This window comes from Leucoraja erinacea, chromosome 22 (genome assembly GCF_028641065.1).
Source record: "Leucoraja erinacea ecotype New England chromosome 22, Leri_hhj_1, whole genome shotgun sequence".
NCBI lineage: Eukaryota > Metazoa > Chordata > Chondrichthyes > Rajiformes > Rajidae > Leucoraja > Leucoraja erinaceus.
The window spans coordinates 23,363,909-23,378,235 of NC_073398.1; the positions used below are offsets into that span (position 1 = coordinate 23,363,909).

Genomic DNA, 14,327 nt, shown 5'->3' on the forward strand with positions numbered 1-14,327 from the left:
TAGCCACCCCCACCCCCCCGGACTCGCAGTCATTTTGTTGCCTCCCGCTCGCAGTCGACTCGCACTCGGCCGACCATCCGCCCGCAGCCCAGCCGCCCTCCCCCCCCAGGGCTCTGGATTGAAGCCGCAGAACACAAAGTAACTTGGTTGGGCTTCCGAGGGCTTCAGAGGTCCCGCGAGGTCTCGCGAGATCCCGAGGCCCGCCGCCCACTCGCAGTCGGCCCCGCCCACTCAGTGTCCGTGCCGCCCGCTCGTTGAGTTCAAGTCCGCCCTCTCCCTCTCCCCCTCCCCCCCCCCCCCATCCTCTCCCCCTCCCCTACTTCCTCCCCCCTCCTCTCCCCCACTCCTCCCTCCTCTCCCCCCCCACACCCTTCCCCTTCCCCCTGCCCCTCTCTCGCAAGTGCAACAAGTTTTGTTCCGATCGGTGGAATAGTACAAAGTTATTAAAAATCGTAAAAACCGCCCCTTCCAGCACCCACTGTCAATCACCGGCAGCGAGGAGAATAAAGTTAAAGAAGCGGAGTGAGCAGCGTGTTGAGCGAGTGCGGGGAGTGAGCAGTGTGCGGGGAGTGAGCAGTGTGAGGGGAGTGAGCAGTGTGTGGGGAGTGAGCAGTGAGCAGCGCAGCGTTGAGCGAGTGTGGGGAGTGAGCAGTGTGTGTGGGGAGTGAGCAGTGTGTGGGGAGTGAGCAGTGTGCGGGGAGTGAGCAGTGTGCGGGGAGTGAGCAGTGTGCGGGGAGTGAGCAGTGTGAGGGGAGTGAGCAGTGTGTGGGGAGTGAGCAGCGTGCGGGGAGTGAGCAGTGTGTGGGGAGTGAGCAGTGTGTGGGGAGTGAGCAGCGTGTTGAGCGAGTGTGGGGAGAGTGAGCAGTGTGTGGGGAGTGAGCAGCGTGCGGGGAGTGAGCAGTGTGCGGGGAGTGAGCAGTGTGTTGTGTGGGGAGTGAGCAGTGTGTGGGGAGTGAGCAGTGTGTGGGGAGTGAGCAGTGTGTGGGGAGTGAGCAGTGTGTGGGGAGTGAGCAGTGTGTGGGGGAGTGAGCAGTGTGTTGAGCGAGTGCGGGGGAGTGAGCAGCGTGCGGGGAGTGAGCAGTGTGTTGAGCGAGTGCGGGGGAGTGAGCAGCGTGCGGGGAGTGAGCAGTGTGTGGGGAGTGAGCAGTGTGCGGTGAGGGGAGTGAGCAGTGTGCGGGGAGTGAGCAGTGTGCAGGGAGTGAGCAGTGTGTGGGCTGCCGCTGCGGCGACCAGTACGACGAGCCAGAGCCACTGAGTGGAACCAGTTATGTCAATGTTATGGCCACCCTAGGGCAGGACAGAGGCTGAGTACTATATGGTAAATAAGACCCAAAGCCTTTCCATTATCTACAAAATGCAAATCAAAATACAACTACTTTACTCTTGCCTGGCTAAATGCAGCTCCAAACCAGCACCCATCTACCCCCCTACCCCTCACCCTCTATCTATCCCTCGAAATAAATCCTGATGAGAGAGAACAATTGGCAGGGGGAATTGGGGGTACGAATATGAAGGTTGGCAGGACAACCAAAGCATGTTGAGATAGGAGTTTCTTGAGGACAAAAATAGGAAGAGGATAGGGCAATTGTTGATGAAAACTTGAATTGGATTCTGACAGTTAAATAGAAACAATATCTTAGGACATTTCAAATAGGTATAAGCTTAAAATATCTCCAAATCCACCGAGGTGCTTGCTTAATAGTTGCCTGAAATCTGAATATCAATTTGTTATTAGATAAAGAAATTCAATTAACATTTGATCTCTGAGTATAGCTTTGGTATTCTGTAGCAAGGCAACATATTTGGCAGCAAGAATAAATGTCACACTGTGGAATAATTTTGTGGAATAATGTTTGAAAACTATTCCAAAAATTATTTTCTCCAAGTTATACAAACAAAATAATCTAATCCCATCCCCCCTCCCCTTTTTTCATAAAACTGAGTATAAATTTACAATGATGCAGTCAGTAAACTTAAGACCCTTACTTAAAATAACCAGTCTATCCACAACATCTCCAAAGTTCACTACTTCAATTAGATTGTTTTCCCTTAAACGCTTGTTTGGCCTCCTGCCTGTTTTCTTCAGCTAGTTTTAAGAACAACAAGTGATCATGCAAGAGCAAACACGCTCGCTTCAAATCCATATTTCTGTAATTTCTTCCCACCCTAAAACCCCCAGAGCTACTTCTCCAGTTCATCCGTAAATTAAATTATTTCATTACTAACATCTGTGCCCTCAGCTAGTCAGAATCTTAGTTCTGGAAATCTTCTTCTATGCTTTTCTGTCTCTTTAACACATTATGTAACAATGATTGCTTTAACCAACCTTTTAGATATTTACCCTAATATCACCTTCTATGGACTTGTTCAAAACTTATTTGATAATATTGCTGTGAAACACCTTAAGACATTTTGTTATTTTGAAAGCGGCATATGAAAATCAAGTTCTTGCTACAGTAATTATTGTGGGGGAGACAAGAACTAAAGGAGTAAATGTAAAAATAATTACTAGTAACCCATTCACCCATTATTAAAATGGCGGTAGTTGCGGCAGATTTAAAATGATAACGGTCCCTTTAGCGAGTCGGCTTCAATTACCGAATGTTGTAAATTTCCACCTCGGACGAGGCCTGGACCTACCATCGACGAGGGACCACTGGAGGGTCGCTCCGATTGCGGTGGTCTGCGATGTTTTTGGCTGTTCTTGGCCGTGGAACGATCTTCAGCTGACAGCCGATGGCTGTCACCCTGCGGCCTTCATCGCTAGCCGCTAGAACCCTGCACGCTGCCCGGAGAGGACGCTGGCGTTGATTGTTCGCCGCTTCTCCGCCTGCCATTCCTCCCCCCCCCCTCTCTTTTGTAACCTGTCTGTTACCTGTCTGTGCACCATCGATGCTGGACACCTCGCTGCACCCGCTCTGCTGGACACCTCGCTGCTCCCTCACTGCTGGATACTTGCTGCACCCGCTCTGCTGGACAACCTCTCTTCACCTTCTCTGCTGGTCACCTCTCTGCACCCTCACTGCTGGACAACCTCTCTGCTACTTCCTGCAGTTGCTCGGGCTCCTCATCATGCTCAAATACTCAACTCTGCAACTGACTGGTCTCTTCAACAACTACATCCCATCCTGCATCCCAGTCATTAAACAGCTTAGACTTCTATGTCGACCACGTTACATCCACAGAGGCTCTCGACGCAAGCTTGTTTACTTCAACCATGGACATTCCATTCCATCCATCTGCTCACTACCTCGACCTGCTTTAGTCACTGCTGCAAACCTATTAAATACCTGGTCCCCTCTTCCTAGACACTGCCAGCTCAAGGATCCCTAAAATCAAGAGTCTACGGACACAATATTGCAGTTACTACCTTAACCGAGTTGTGAATGCAGGCAAGTCCATCATGCAAACAAGCCCCCTCCACCCTCCCCATCAGGTTGAAGACACAAAAGTTTGAAAGTGTGTAACACCAGATTTAAGAAATCTTCCCCACTGTTATCAGGCTCTTCAATGAACCTCACATGTTAAGGATGAATTCCTGAATTTCCAATCCGCTTTGTTGTGACTCTGGTACTTTGTTTTATAAGGTCATAAGGAATAGGAGAAGAATTAGGCCATTCGGCCCATCAAGTCTACTCTGCCATTCAATCATGGCTGATCTATCTCTGCCTCCTAACCGCATTCTCCTGCCTTCTCCCATAACCTCTGACACCTGTATTAATCAGGAATCTATCTATCTCTGCCTTAAAAATATCCACTGACTTGGCCTTCACAGCCTTCTGTGGCAAATAATTCCACAGATTCACCACCCTCTGACTAAAGACATTTCTTCTCATCTCCTTCCAAAAAGAACGTCCTTTAATTCCGTGGCTATGACCTCTAGCCGGAGACTGTCCCACTTGTGGAAACATTTCTCCACATCCACTCTATCCAAGCCTTACATTATTCTGTATGTTTCAATTAGGTCCCCACTCATTCTTCTGCATCATCTGCATTTTCTCTGGGGCTGGAACATTATTTTTTGCATTCTGCTTACTTTCTGTTTTGCACTACCTGATGTACTTGTGTATGGTATGATTTGCGTGAACACAGAACAAGGTTTTTCACTGTATCTCGGTACAAAGTAATAAACCAATGCCAATACCAATTTATGGCAATTATTCAAATACATTATTTACAAAATGAATCTTCGCTTTGCAGCCATTAAATTTCCCTTCCCCTTCAAGTTGGTGTATTGTTATACACTGTGCATGTATACCCACCAGTGTGACAATTAACTGAAACATTTACATCAGGTTTGGCTCTTGCTAATATTGTGGTTGTTAATGCCTATTTAATGCATGCTCTCAGTATGCTGAATGTTTCACCCTCCAGAAAGCCTTTGATATAGTGAGTATGTCATCCATAGTTTTGTAATATATTCTCAGCAATTGCTGTATATTCACTGTGAGCTAAATATTTTACAAACAAGTCATAACATCTGCTGCCTAGAAACATGGAAGCTGCACATTGGCTAAAATCTGTAACTTGAAATCAGTCCAATATTTTGACCTTTCTTTGACTTCATTACAATTTCTAACAAATGTGTTTTTTCTGCGTTTATAAGACATTCCTTTTTGTTTACTCCTATGCATATTAGTTTTTGAAAGGGTTTCATTTATCAGATTTATTGCCTAGTTCCAATTGCTGGAAAACAGATGTAACCACAGAAGAAGAGGAATTTCTGACTGGGTGGTGAATTCTATCCATGAGAGAATGATAAGGAAAGAAGATGGAAGAGCTTGGAGAGAATGTTGACGAAATATTAAAAAGAACTACATTCCATAAACAAATCAATTAAACAAGATAATTAAATGCAAATGTGTTGCCAATCATAGGAAAAGATTATGAATGATTAAGACGATAAACAGAAATTGGTTGTGGTTAGTAGCAAAAGATTCTCATCATGGCAAAGACTCAAGATATAGGGAAGATGATAAATCTAGACGCAATTGAATAGGATCTCAGATGATGCAAAAAAATAGAAGCAAACGAGTATTTGGGGTGGAGGTGGTTTGGATAACAGATCACTAATACCTATTATACCTAGATTTGACTGTTTTTACTGAATTTTAATGTTGCTGTTTTACCTGCTTTTAATTATTTATACTGTTTCATCAGGGACTGGATTGTTTTTACTGTTATTATGTGTGAAATGTTTAAGTTTTATGTGTGATGCTTCGGTATTCCCTGAGAAACGTCTTCTCATTTTGCACTGTACAATTGTTGCTTTGCAAGATGACAATAAAGGTTGATTGATTGATAGATACTAATGACATAGGTAAAAAGAGAGAGGAGGGCCGACATCAAGAATTTAGACAACTAGCTCACAGATTAAAGAATAGGACCACCAAGGTTGTAACTGCTGGTTAACTTCCAGTATCACTTTCCAGTGAGTAGAGGAGTGGCAGGATGGGTCAGATGAAAATATAGCTAAAGGGTGATGTAGATTTAGATTTGTGTATAACAGGGACCATTTTTGAGGAAGTGGGACGTATGCAAACAGCTGTCCAATGCACCTGAACCTGAACAATCCAACATCCTTGTCAGTTCAGTTCAGGGTGCAAGTTCAGGGCCAATGTGTTCTTGCACGGGTGAAAAGAAATAAATTCAAATCTAGTGAATCATGAATGACAGAAGATATTGTGGATTTGATAAAGAAAACAATAACAAGCATATGGTAGTTATAGAATAATGAATTCAGGCAAGGCCTTTCAAAAGCATAGACACACAGAAAGATACTTAATTAAAAACACGAGGAGGGTGAAGAGAGACCATCAATGGCAGATAAGATTAAGGAAAAATCTCAGTAAATTAAGGGTAAAATGATAATGAGGAAAACAGTGGGTCCTATATAAGATCTGTGCATGAAACCAGAGGATGTGAGTGTGGTTTTAAAAGAATACTTCTCATCTGTTTCAAATGGGGGGGAAAGACATTGTAGTTGCAGATTTCAGAGAGCTTCATTCAGTAAGCCCTCTGAAAATTAAACGCCTGAGAAAAATGTTCGATCCCATGGGATCCAAGGCAAGTTGGGAAATTTGACCCAAACTTGATTGGTAATAAGAGTGTTTTTTGATGGTGGTTCCTTTTGTGATGGGAAGCCTGTGACCACTGGTGTACAACAAGAATCGGTGTCGAGAGCCTTCTTATTTGTCATATACATTAATGACGGAGAAAAAATTGGAGCTGATATGATTCATAATTTTGCAGATGACACAAACAATTACTGGTGGTGATAATGAGGAGGGTAGTCTTAGGTAACAGAATGTTATTATCAGCTGGTTAAATGAATGGAGCAATCATTTAATAGCCTCATTCTGCTTCTATCTCTTATGATCTTATGTTTCCATGTAATCTCCCTACAGTAATCATGCACCATTGCCTTTTAAGAATACATTTGGTTAATGGCATGTGTCGATTCAACTTGACATGCAATCAATTCTATTGACTCTTGTGGGGGACCTCATTGAAACTTACTGAATAGTGAAAGGCTTGGATAGAGTGGATATGGAGAGGATGTTTCCACTAGTGAGAGAGTCTTGGACCAGAGGGCACAGCCTCAGAATAAAAGGACATACCTTTAGAAAGGAAATGTCCTTAGTCAGAGGGCGGTGAATCTGTGGAACTCATTGCCATAGACAGTTGTGGAGGACAAGTCATGGGTATTTCTAAAGTGGAGATTGATAGGTTCCAGATTAGTAAAGGGGCTATCCCACTTGCGTGACCTAATCTGCGAGTTTAGAAGAGTGTCTTCCACCTTCAAACTCGCAGCATGGTCGACAAGCGGTCCTAGGAGGTCGCTGGAACTCTCCTTCATGCTCAAGGGAAGTTTCCAAATACTCGTGGCCTCAGCTAGGTCGCGGAAAATTTTTCAGCCTGTTGAAAAATTTTCTGCAAGTAAAATTTGGTCGGCGTGGTTCTTTTTGACTAAACTAAACACAGCTATTAAGAAAATATTTGTACTTTGTTATTTTGTACTTTGTTATTGCGAGAGTGAAACTCCCTAGCCCCCAACCTCCTTTTTCCACATTAACACAATTTGTTTTTATAATGCAATGTTCTATAAGGTAAGGTTTCATAGGAATGCAACTCTCACATTATAGCAGATCTACCTGTATTAGTGAAGTACTACTACCACTGCCTTTGAATAATCCTCAAAATACACTAGCAAGATAGTATCCTCTCCCTGGCTAATTTCCCCAGCATCTAGATTCTGAGCAGAAAACCAGCTTGAAAGACATACCAAAATTAAAGCCATACCAAAATTGTACTCCAAGATCAATCAGGGACAAAGTTCTAAAAGAACAGAGATAGCCTCCTTTCATCGACTTTTTGGAATCATGTGATGCAGCGGTACCGTAAGGATTGCTGATTTCAGTTCATGACGCGGATAGAGCTACATCTCCGAATATAGATTTGAAAAATTCTCTTTTAAGGGGCCTTCTCTTCTATTTCTACTTTCCACTTTCTCTCCTCCTTTTTTTATTTTTTATATACACACTTCACGTTTTTCTACTCTCTACCATCTATTTTTCCACTTTTTCCCCTTTCTATTGTTTTCTTTTTCTTGTCCTGCTTACTTCCTTCTTATAACATAAAACTAGAGGTTGTACATAGAATGGATTACGGTATTACATAGTTGGCACCTAAAATTAGGTGCCACTGTACTGTTTTGTGCTGTATTAACTTCTAATAAAATAAACAAAAAAACAAAAAAAAAAAAAAAAAAAAAAAAGAACAGAGATAGCATTTCAAGAACCGCAAATCCTCCTTGAAAAACTATAAAATCTTCATCAGCACATGAATCCCTGGCTCAAGTTACTCATACCTGCAGAAAAGCATCCGCGAAGATTGCAGGTAGTTAGTGTTTCTCCAATGGAAGTAAGTGGAGTGCAAATACAAACAGCAGAAAGAGCATACAACATTGCAAACAATCCACTCACCCATCCTCCCCATCATGCTTCAATCTACTTCACGTTGCAGTTTCTACAGATCTCACTTATGATCAATGGTCACCACAGAACCCACAGAACTGTCATAGAAGCAAATCATCCTTGACCCTGAGGGACAATCCAGGGAGGATTATGATCTAATTAGGAATAAAATTGGAACCCAGCGTGAACCAAACCCAACTGTGGTCAATGTAGTTCCGAACCAAACCCAAACTACTGTTAATTATTCCTGACCTGCTCCCTCCTGGCCATTAACATGTTGTTTGCTCATCTTTGCCTTCCTCTTTCACCCATACAGTGCCTGCTTCTCTCTATCTTTCCCTCTTTTTAACCAATTATTCCTCATCTTCATGATATGATCGGGCAGAACTGGAATCATCATGAACATGTACCTGACCTTATCCAAGTTCAAGCTAGTTAGTTGATACGTCAGATATAGGAATCATGGTCATGTCACAACTATTTAATCTCAGTTAATCCCAATTTAGCGCCATGTTTGCAAATACATGAACATAGTTATAAATATTTATTTTTTATGACAGAACTTTCATTAAAATTATATATGGAAGACTTATCATCAATAACAAAGCAAATGTTGAGCATAATGTCATTAAATAGAACAGGATGGAAAATATAGATTCTTACTAAATAGCTCTGTTCTTCTGTTGAGCAATACGCTCTTCTATCTGATTAAGGTCATTCTGAAAATGAAGCAGCTGCTGTCTTAGTTTGTTGACTTCCGTATCATAGCATTCAGGAAACTGTTCACCTTTTTCCAGCTCCTGCCTTTGGTACTCCAAATCAGCAGTAAAAAACTTAATATCCTTCATTAACTTGATCTCAGATTCCTGTGTCCTGAAAGCATAAAATATTTTTTTTTTCCGGTCTTATAAGTAACTTGTAATGTGCAAAGAACACAGAAAGGCAACAAATTCAAGCAAATTACTTGATATTGTTCAACAAACGATTTGCTGGAGGAACTCAGCTGGTCAACCAGCAACTATGGAGGAAAAGTGCATGTTCAATATTTTGAGTGGAGCCACTTCATCTGGACTGAAAGAATAGAGGATAGATAGCAGATGTAAAAATGTGAGTGGAGCTGGGTGGGGCGTAAGTGGCAAGCAATTGGTGAATCCAGGTGAGGAGTAGCTGCCTAGCAGATGGAATGAGGTTGAGGAGGGGAGGTTGAAGTAGCGACAGAGGCTGGGAGGTGAAAGGTGGGATAACAAAGGCTGCAGATGATGAAATATGATACAAAAGGAAAGTGAATCATGGAACCAAGTAAGGGTCAGATAGGGAGCATATTAACTGAAATCAGAGAATTCAATGCTCATGTTGTCAGGCTATATAATATCCAGGCAGTGTATGAGATGCTGATCCTCCAGGTTGCATTAGCTGATCCTGCCAGTGGAGAAGGTCATGAACAGACAGATTGGTGTGGGAATGGGAAGACTGATGAAAATAGCTTGCAACCGGTAGCTCCAGATGGCTGTAGTGGACAGAGCACAGTGTATGGCAAAATGGTCTGATTGGTCAGAGATTTTTGCCCAGGATCCTGATAGCACATGCATCAATCAATGTGTGGATGGGCCAAACTGTCATTTAACTGCTTAGATAAATCAGAGTGGGTGCTGAATACAAATGTATAAAAGTATCATGGCTCGCTAAGGGACTCACTATTGTGATCAGTTGATATTATCCAAAACAAATTAAAACAAGCCGAAGAAACAGATGCCTTTTGTAACTAACAAAGAGATATGCTGCCAGACAAAAATGCTGGAGAAACTCAGCGGGTGAGGCAGCATCTATGGAGCGAAGGAATAGGTAACGTTTCAGGTTTAGGCCGATGTTCACCTGCACCTCCTCCAACCTCATTTATTGCATCCGCTGTTCTAAGTGCCAACTGCTCTACATTGGTGAGACCAAGCGCAGTCTTGGCGAATGCTTCGCCCAACACCTCCGCACAGTTCGCATTAACCAACCTGATCTCCCGGTGGCTCAGCACTTCAACTCCCCTTCCCATTCCAAATCTGACCTTTCTGTCCTGGGCCTCCTCCATAGCCAGAGTGAGTCCCACCACAAATTGGAGGTGCAGCACCTCATATTTTGCTTGGGTAGTTTACACCCCAGCAGTATGAACATTGACTTCTCCAATTTCAGGTAGTCCTTGCTTTCTCTCTCCTTCCCCTCCCCTTCCCAGCACTCCCACAGCCTACTGTCTCCGCCTCTTCCTTTCTTCTTCAGGCCCCCACCCCCTCACCCCCACATCAGTCTGAAAAACGGTCACAACCCGAAACGTCACCTATTCCTTCGCTCCATAGATGCTGCCTCACAACTCTGAGTTTCTCCAGCATTTTTATCTACCTTCGATTTTTCCAGCATCTGCAGTTCTTTCTTACAGAGATATGTTGGCAAACACTTGTTATAGATATTACACTTACCAGCAAAGATTTTCTTCTCATATCCCAAATGACCTCACTCTAGGTAATCCCTTATTGATTAAAGTATTTCAATATGTTTGTTTGCATATGTAAGTCACCAAGGAGACTCAAACACCCTACATTTAACATAATCCAAGCGACAGATGACACCATAATCGGTGGTATCATAGACAATGAAGAAGGTTATCAAGTAATATAGCAGGATCTTAATCAGCTGGGCAAATATCAGTTGGGTAAGTTAAAACTTTATTCCTTGGAGCACAGGAGACTGAATGGTGATTTTATAGAGGTGTATAAAATTATAAGGGGTGATTAGCAATAGGGTGAATGTGCATAGTAGTTTGCGCAGAGTAGGGGAATCAAGAATAGATGCCATAGGTTTAAGGTGAGAAGAGAAAGATTTATTACAAATCTGAGAAGCAATCTTTTGCAGACAGAGCACAGTGGGTATTTGGAATGACGTACCAGAGGAAGTCTATAGGACTGGTACAATAACAACAATTAGAGAATCATAGTCATACAGCATGGAAACACGCGCTTCAGACCAACTTGCCAAGGCCGACCAACATGCCACAATTATATAGTGCCACCTACCCACACTTGGTCCATAAACCTCTAAACCGATCCTACCCATGTACCTGTCTAAATGTTTCTTAAACGTTGCGACAGTACCTGCCTCAGCACTCTGTGTAAAAAGTTACCCCTCAGGTTCCTATTAAATCTATCCTCCCTCACCTTAAACACATATCCTCTAGTTCTCCATTCCCCTACTCTGTTTAAAAGTCTCTTAAATGTTATGATAGTACCTGCCTCAAGTGCCTCCTCTTGCAGCTCGTTTCATATATCCACCACCCTTTGTGTAAATAAAATTCCCCCTCAGGCTCCTATTAAACCTTTCCCCCTCACCGTACACCTATGTTCTCTGGTTCTCGACTCCCATACTCTGGGCAAAAGATTCGGTGCATTTATCCGATCTATTCCCCTCATGATTTTGTACACATCCTCCTGCACTCCAAGGAATAAAGTCCTAGCCCGCTCAACCTCTCCCTATCGCTCAGGCCGTCGAGTTCTGGCAATATCATTGTAAATCTCCTCTGCACCATTACCCGTTTGACAACACCTTTCCTATAACCTGGTGACCAAAACGGAACACAATTCTCTAAATACGGCGTTCCCAAATGTCTTATGCAACTGTACCATGATCTCCTACCTTCTATACTCTCACCGATGAAGGCCAATATGCCCAAAGCCTAATTGACCACCCCATCTACCTGTGATGCTACTTTCAAGGAACTTTATACCTGCAATCCTCGATCCCTCTGCTCTACAACACTTCCCAGAGCCTTACCATTCACCATGTAGGTCCTGACCTTGTTTCACCTCATTTTTTTTGTATTTAATTCCATCAACCATTCCTCAGCACACCTGCTGCAATTTTTGACAACCATCTTCACTATCTACAACACCACCTACTTTAGTGACTTTTAAAATACATTTGGACAGGTACATGGATAGGAAAGGTTTAGAAGAATATGGGCCAAAGAGACAAGCTTGGAAAGTTGGACCAAAGAGCTTATTTCCATGCCGTACAAAACTGAACATTCATTGATTAGCAATAATCAGTTGATCAATTGAAGAAGTCCTTACCTTTTTAAAGTCTCATGCAATGACATGTATTTGGATTTCATATAGCCAATTTGGGCTCCTGCAATTTTTCCAGCAGAAAATAACTGAAAGGTACATCAGAAAGTTAGGTATTAGCAATATTTTTAAAAGCACACTGCATGAATACTTGCTGAATCAATTCAGTATTGGTATAGATATAAAATTATTAATACTTCCAACTGAGTCAACCTGTCACAGTATCAAAACAGCAAAATCAAACAGTTGAGAAGTGGTCACATCACTGTGAGTGAATCTTGAAGAAACACCACAGCTCACAGAAAATTCTGTACTGGTTTCTCAAAATTTTCACCAAGCCTTTGGTCAAAAGGAGTAAACTAACATTACAATTTTTTTTTTAAATCAACTATCAGGTCATTTTAAACACATGAATATGTATCCATTCTTATGCTGCTTCCTTTTTGACGTAGGAAGTAAAATCTTTCAGCGCAGAGACTTGCCACTTTTGGCCCCCCTGCTTGCATCATGGTTTTGGAAGTGGACTGAGGAGCTATCCTTTAAAACAAAACCTTCTTTAAATTAGCTTTCAGACATGGTCTCAGAGATCAAATTTCCTTGTTTGGCAAAATTATTGTATCTGTCTACTCCAATGTTAAGCATTTCTAATGTATATCTGGATGAGTTATGAAAAACCCAAACAGTATACTCATGGACATGTGAATCCATATAATGTAGAATAATATTAGAGCTAATAAACATATTTAAAATAAACCACCATCTCCATTCCATATAAAGTGGAGATGTTTGCATTTCCTACTCATTCACTAGTTGAGCTATTACTCATCAGAAATCTCTTAATACTCAATTCCCCAACTGATGAAGGCAAGCATACCCTAGGCTTCTCCACCACTCTATCTATATGTGTTGCCAGTATCAGGGAGCTATGAACTTGGACCCTTTCTGTACATCAATGCTATTAAAGGTCTTGCCATTAACTATATGCTTATCCTTTACATTTGACCACCCAAAGGGCAACACCTCATATATGCTTAAATTAAACTCCATCTGCCATTTCTCCACCCATTTCTGTAGCAAATCTATATAAGCTGTTGAATACTTTGACTGGCCTCCTCACTGTCTGCAATTCCACCATTTTTTGGAGTCATTTGAAAACTTACTAACCAACCATCTACATTTATTGATTCTTCATAACCAACTTTAATAACTCATGCTCTACTTGAGTTCCCTGATTTACTTCCATGCAACCCTCTCAGTGTTCTATTTTTGTTGTCCAATAATCTTTCACGCGCCATCGTTTCATTTTCCTTATGATCAATGACAAACATTCAGTGCTTTAGATGCTAAATCCCCAAAATATCTTTAAAGATTTTAGAACCTAATTTTTGTTACATTATGCCTTTTCAGAAAAGACCTTGGAAATATTTTTCTAACAGTGTTGTTTTAAATCTGCAAGTTTTTATATTGTCCTAAAACTCAAATCCAATGCTTTCCTCCAAATGTTATATAATTCTATCAAGAAATATTAATTCAAGAAGCTAGTCTATACAAAATCTGTCCATTTTTGAAATGTGCTGGAATGCATCCAGGGTGCCCCTTTGCCTTAGTTTCACTTTATCATGGAGCTAAAGGTTTTTGGATGATATGTTTGTGGAGTGAAGTATTAATTCTGGGATAATGCCAGTTCAATCCCCTAAAGGACATAAATTTAAATAGTTAGACCTACTTGAGCTATTTTTAATCGCTCTGTGTATTTTTGAGTAAAGTACAAAATATATGTAATTCCATAAATGGATTCAGAAGCATCGCTGAAGCAATGACCAAATAATGATGAGTCATCCTTAAAGTACCTTAGTTTTTGAATAAGAGTACAAAAAGGTTGTTTGGGAAAAGTGAAATGTGGTGGGGAAATAGGTTTCAAGACCATCAAAATCAATCCCACAGATGATCCCAGAGTGCAGTAATCAAACCAACGTAGTCCTGCAAATAAAAATTCAGCCCATGGACATGTACTATTATTCAGCACAATAAAATCAATTGTGATATTCTTATCAACTATATTTCGTATTTAACAATGTATAGATAGCTAGATCCTTTATTGTCATTCAGACCTTTCGGTCTGAACAAAATTATGTTTGCTAAAGTAGAAGTTGTTGACATCAAAAATGTTCCAGCAGAAGTATAAATTCCTTAGGAAACTGAACTTTGGCAAACTGAAAGAAAACATGTCGCCAATGGATAAATCCCACTA

At 41.6% G+C, this 14,327-nt stretch overlaps 1 protein-coding gene across 5 annotated transcripts in view; it reads right to left on the bottom strand.

The window, feature by feature from the left end:
- The window catches only part of ccdc146 (coiled-coil domain containing 146), an 87,857-nt gene that overhangs the window by 51,628 nt on the left and 21,902 nt on the right, over window positions 1-14,327 (bottom strand). For 4 of the 5 annotated variants that reach the window (XM_055653144.1, XM_055653142.1, XM_055653141.1 and 1 more), the window contains 2 exons: window positions 12,083-12,165; window positions 8,640-8,849 (listed from right to left, as the gene is read on the bottom strand). In XM_055653144.1, coding sequence (XP_055509119.1) covers window positions 8,640-8,849; window positions 12,083-12,123 — 251 coding nt within the window. In that variant the 5' untranslated portion in view covers window positions 12,124-12,165. The remainder of the gene's footprint in view (window positions 1-8,639; window positions 8,850-12,082; window positions 12,166-14,327) is intronic. The other variant, XM_055653145.1, reaches the window with a different exon arrangement.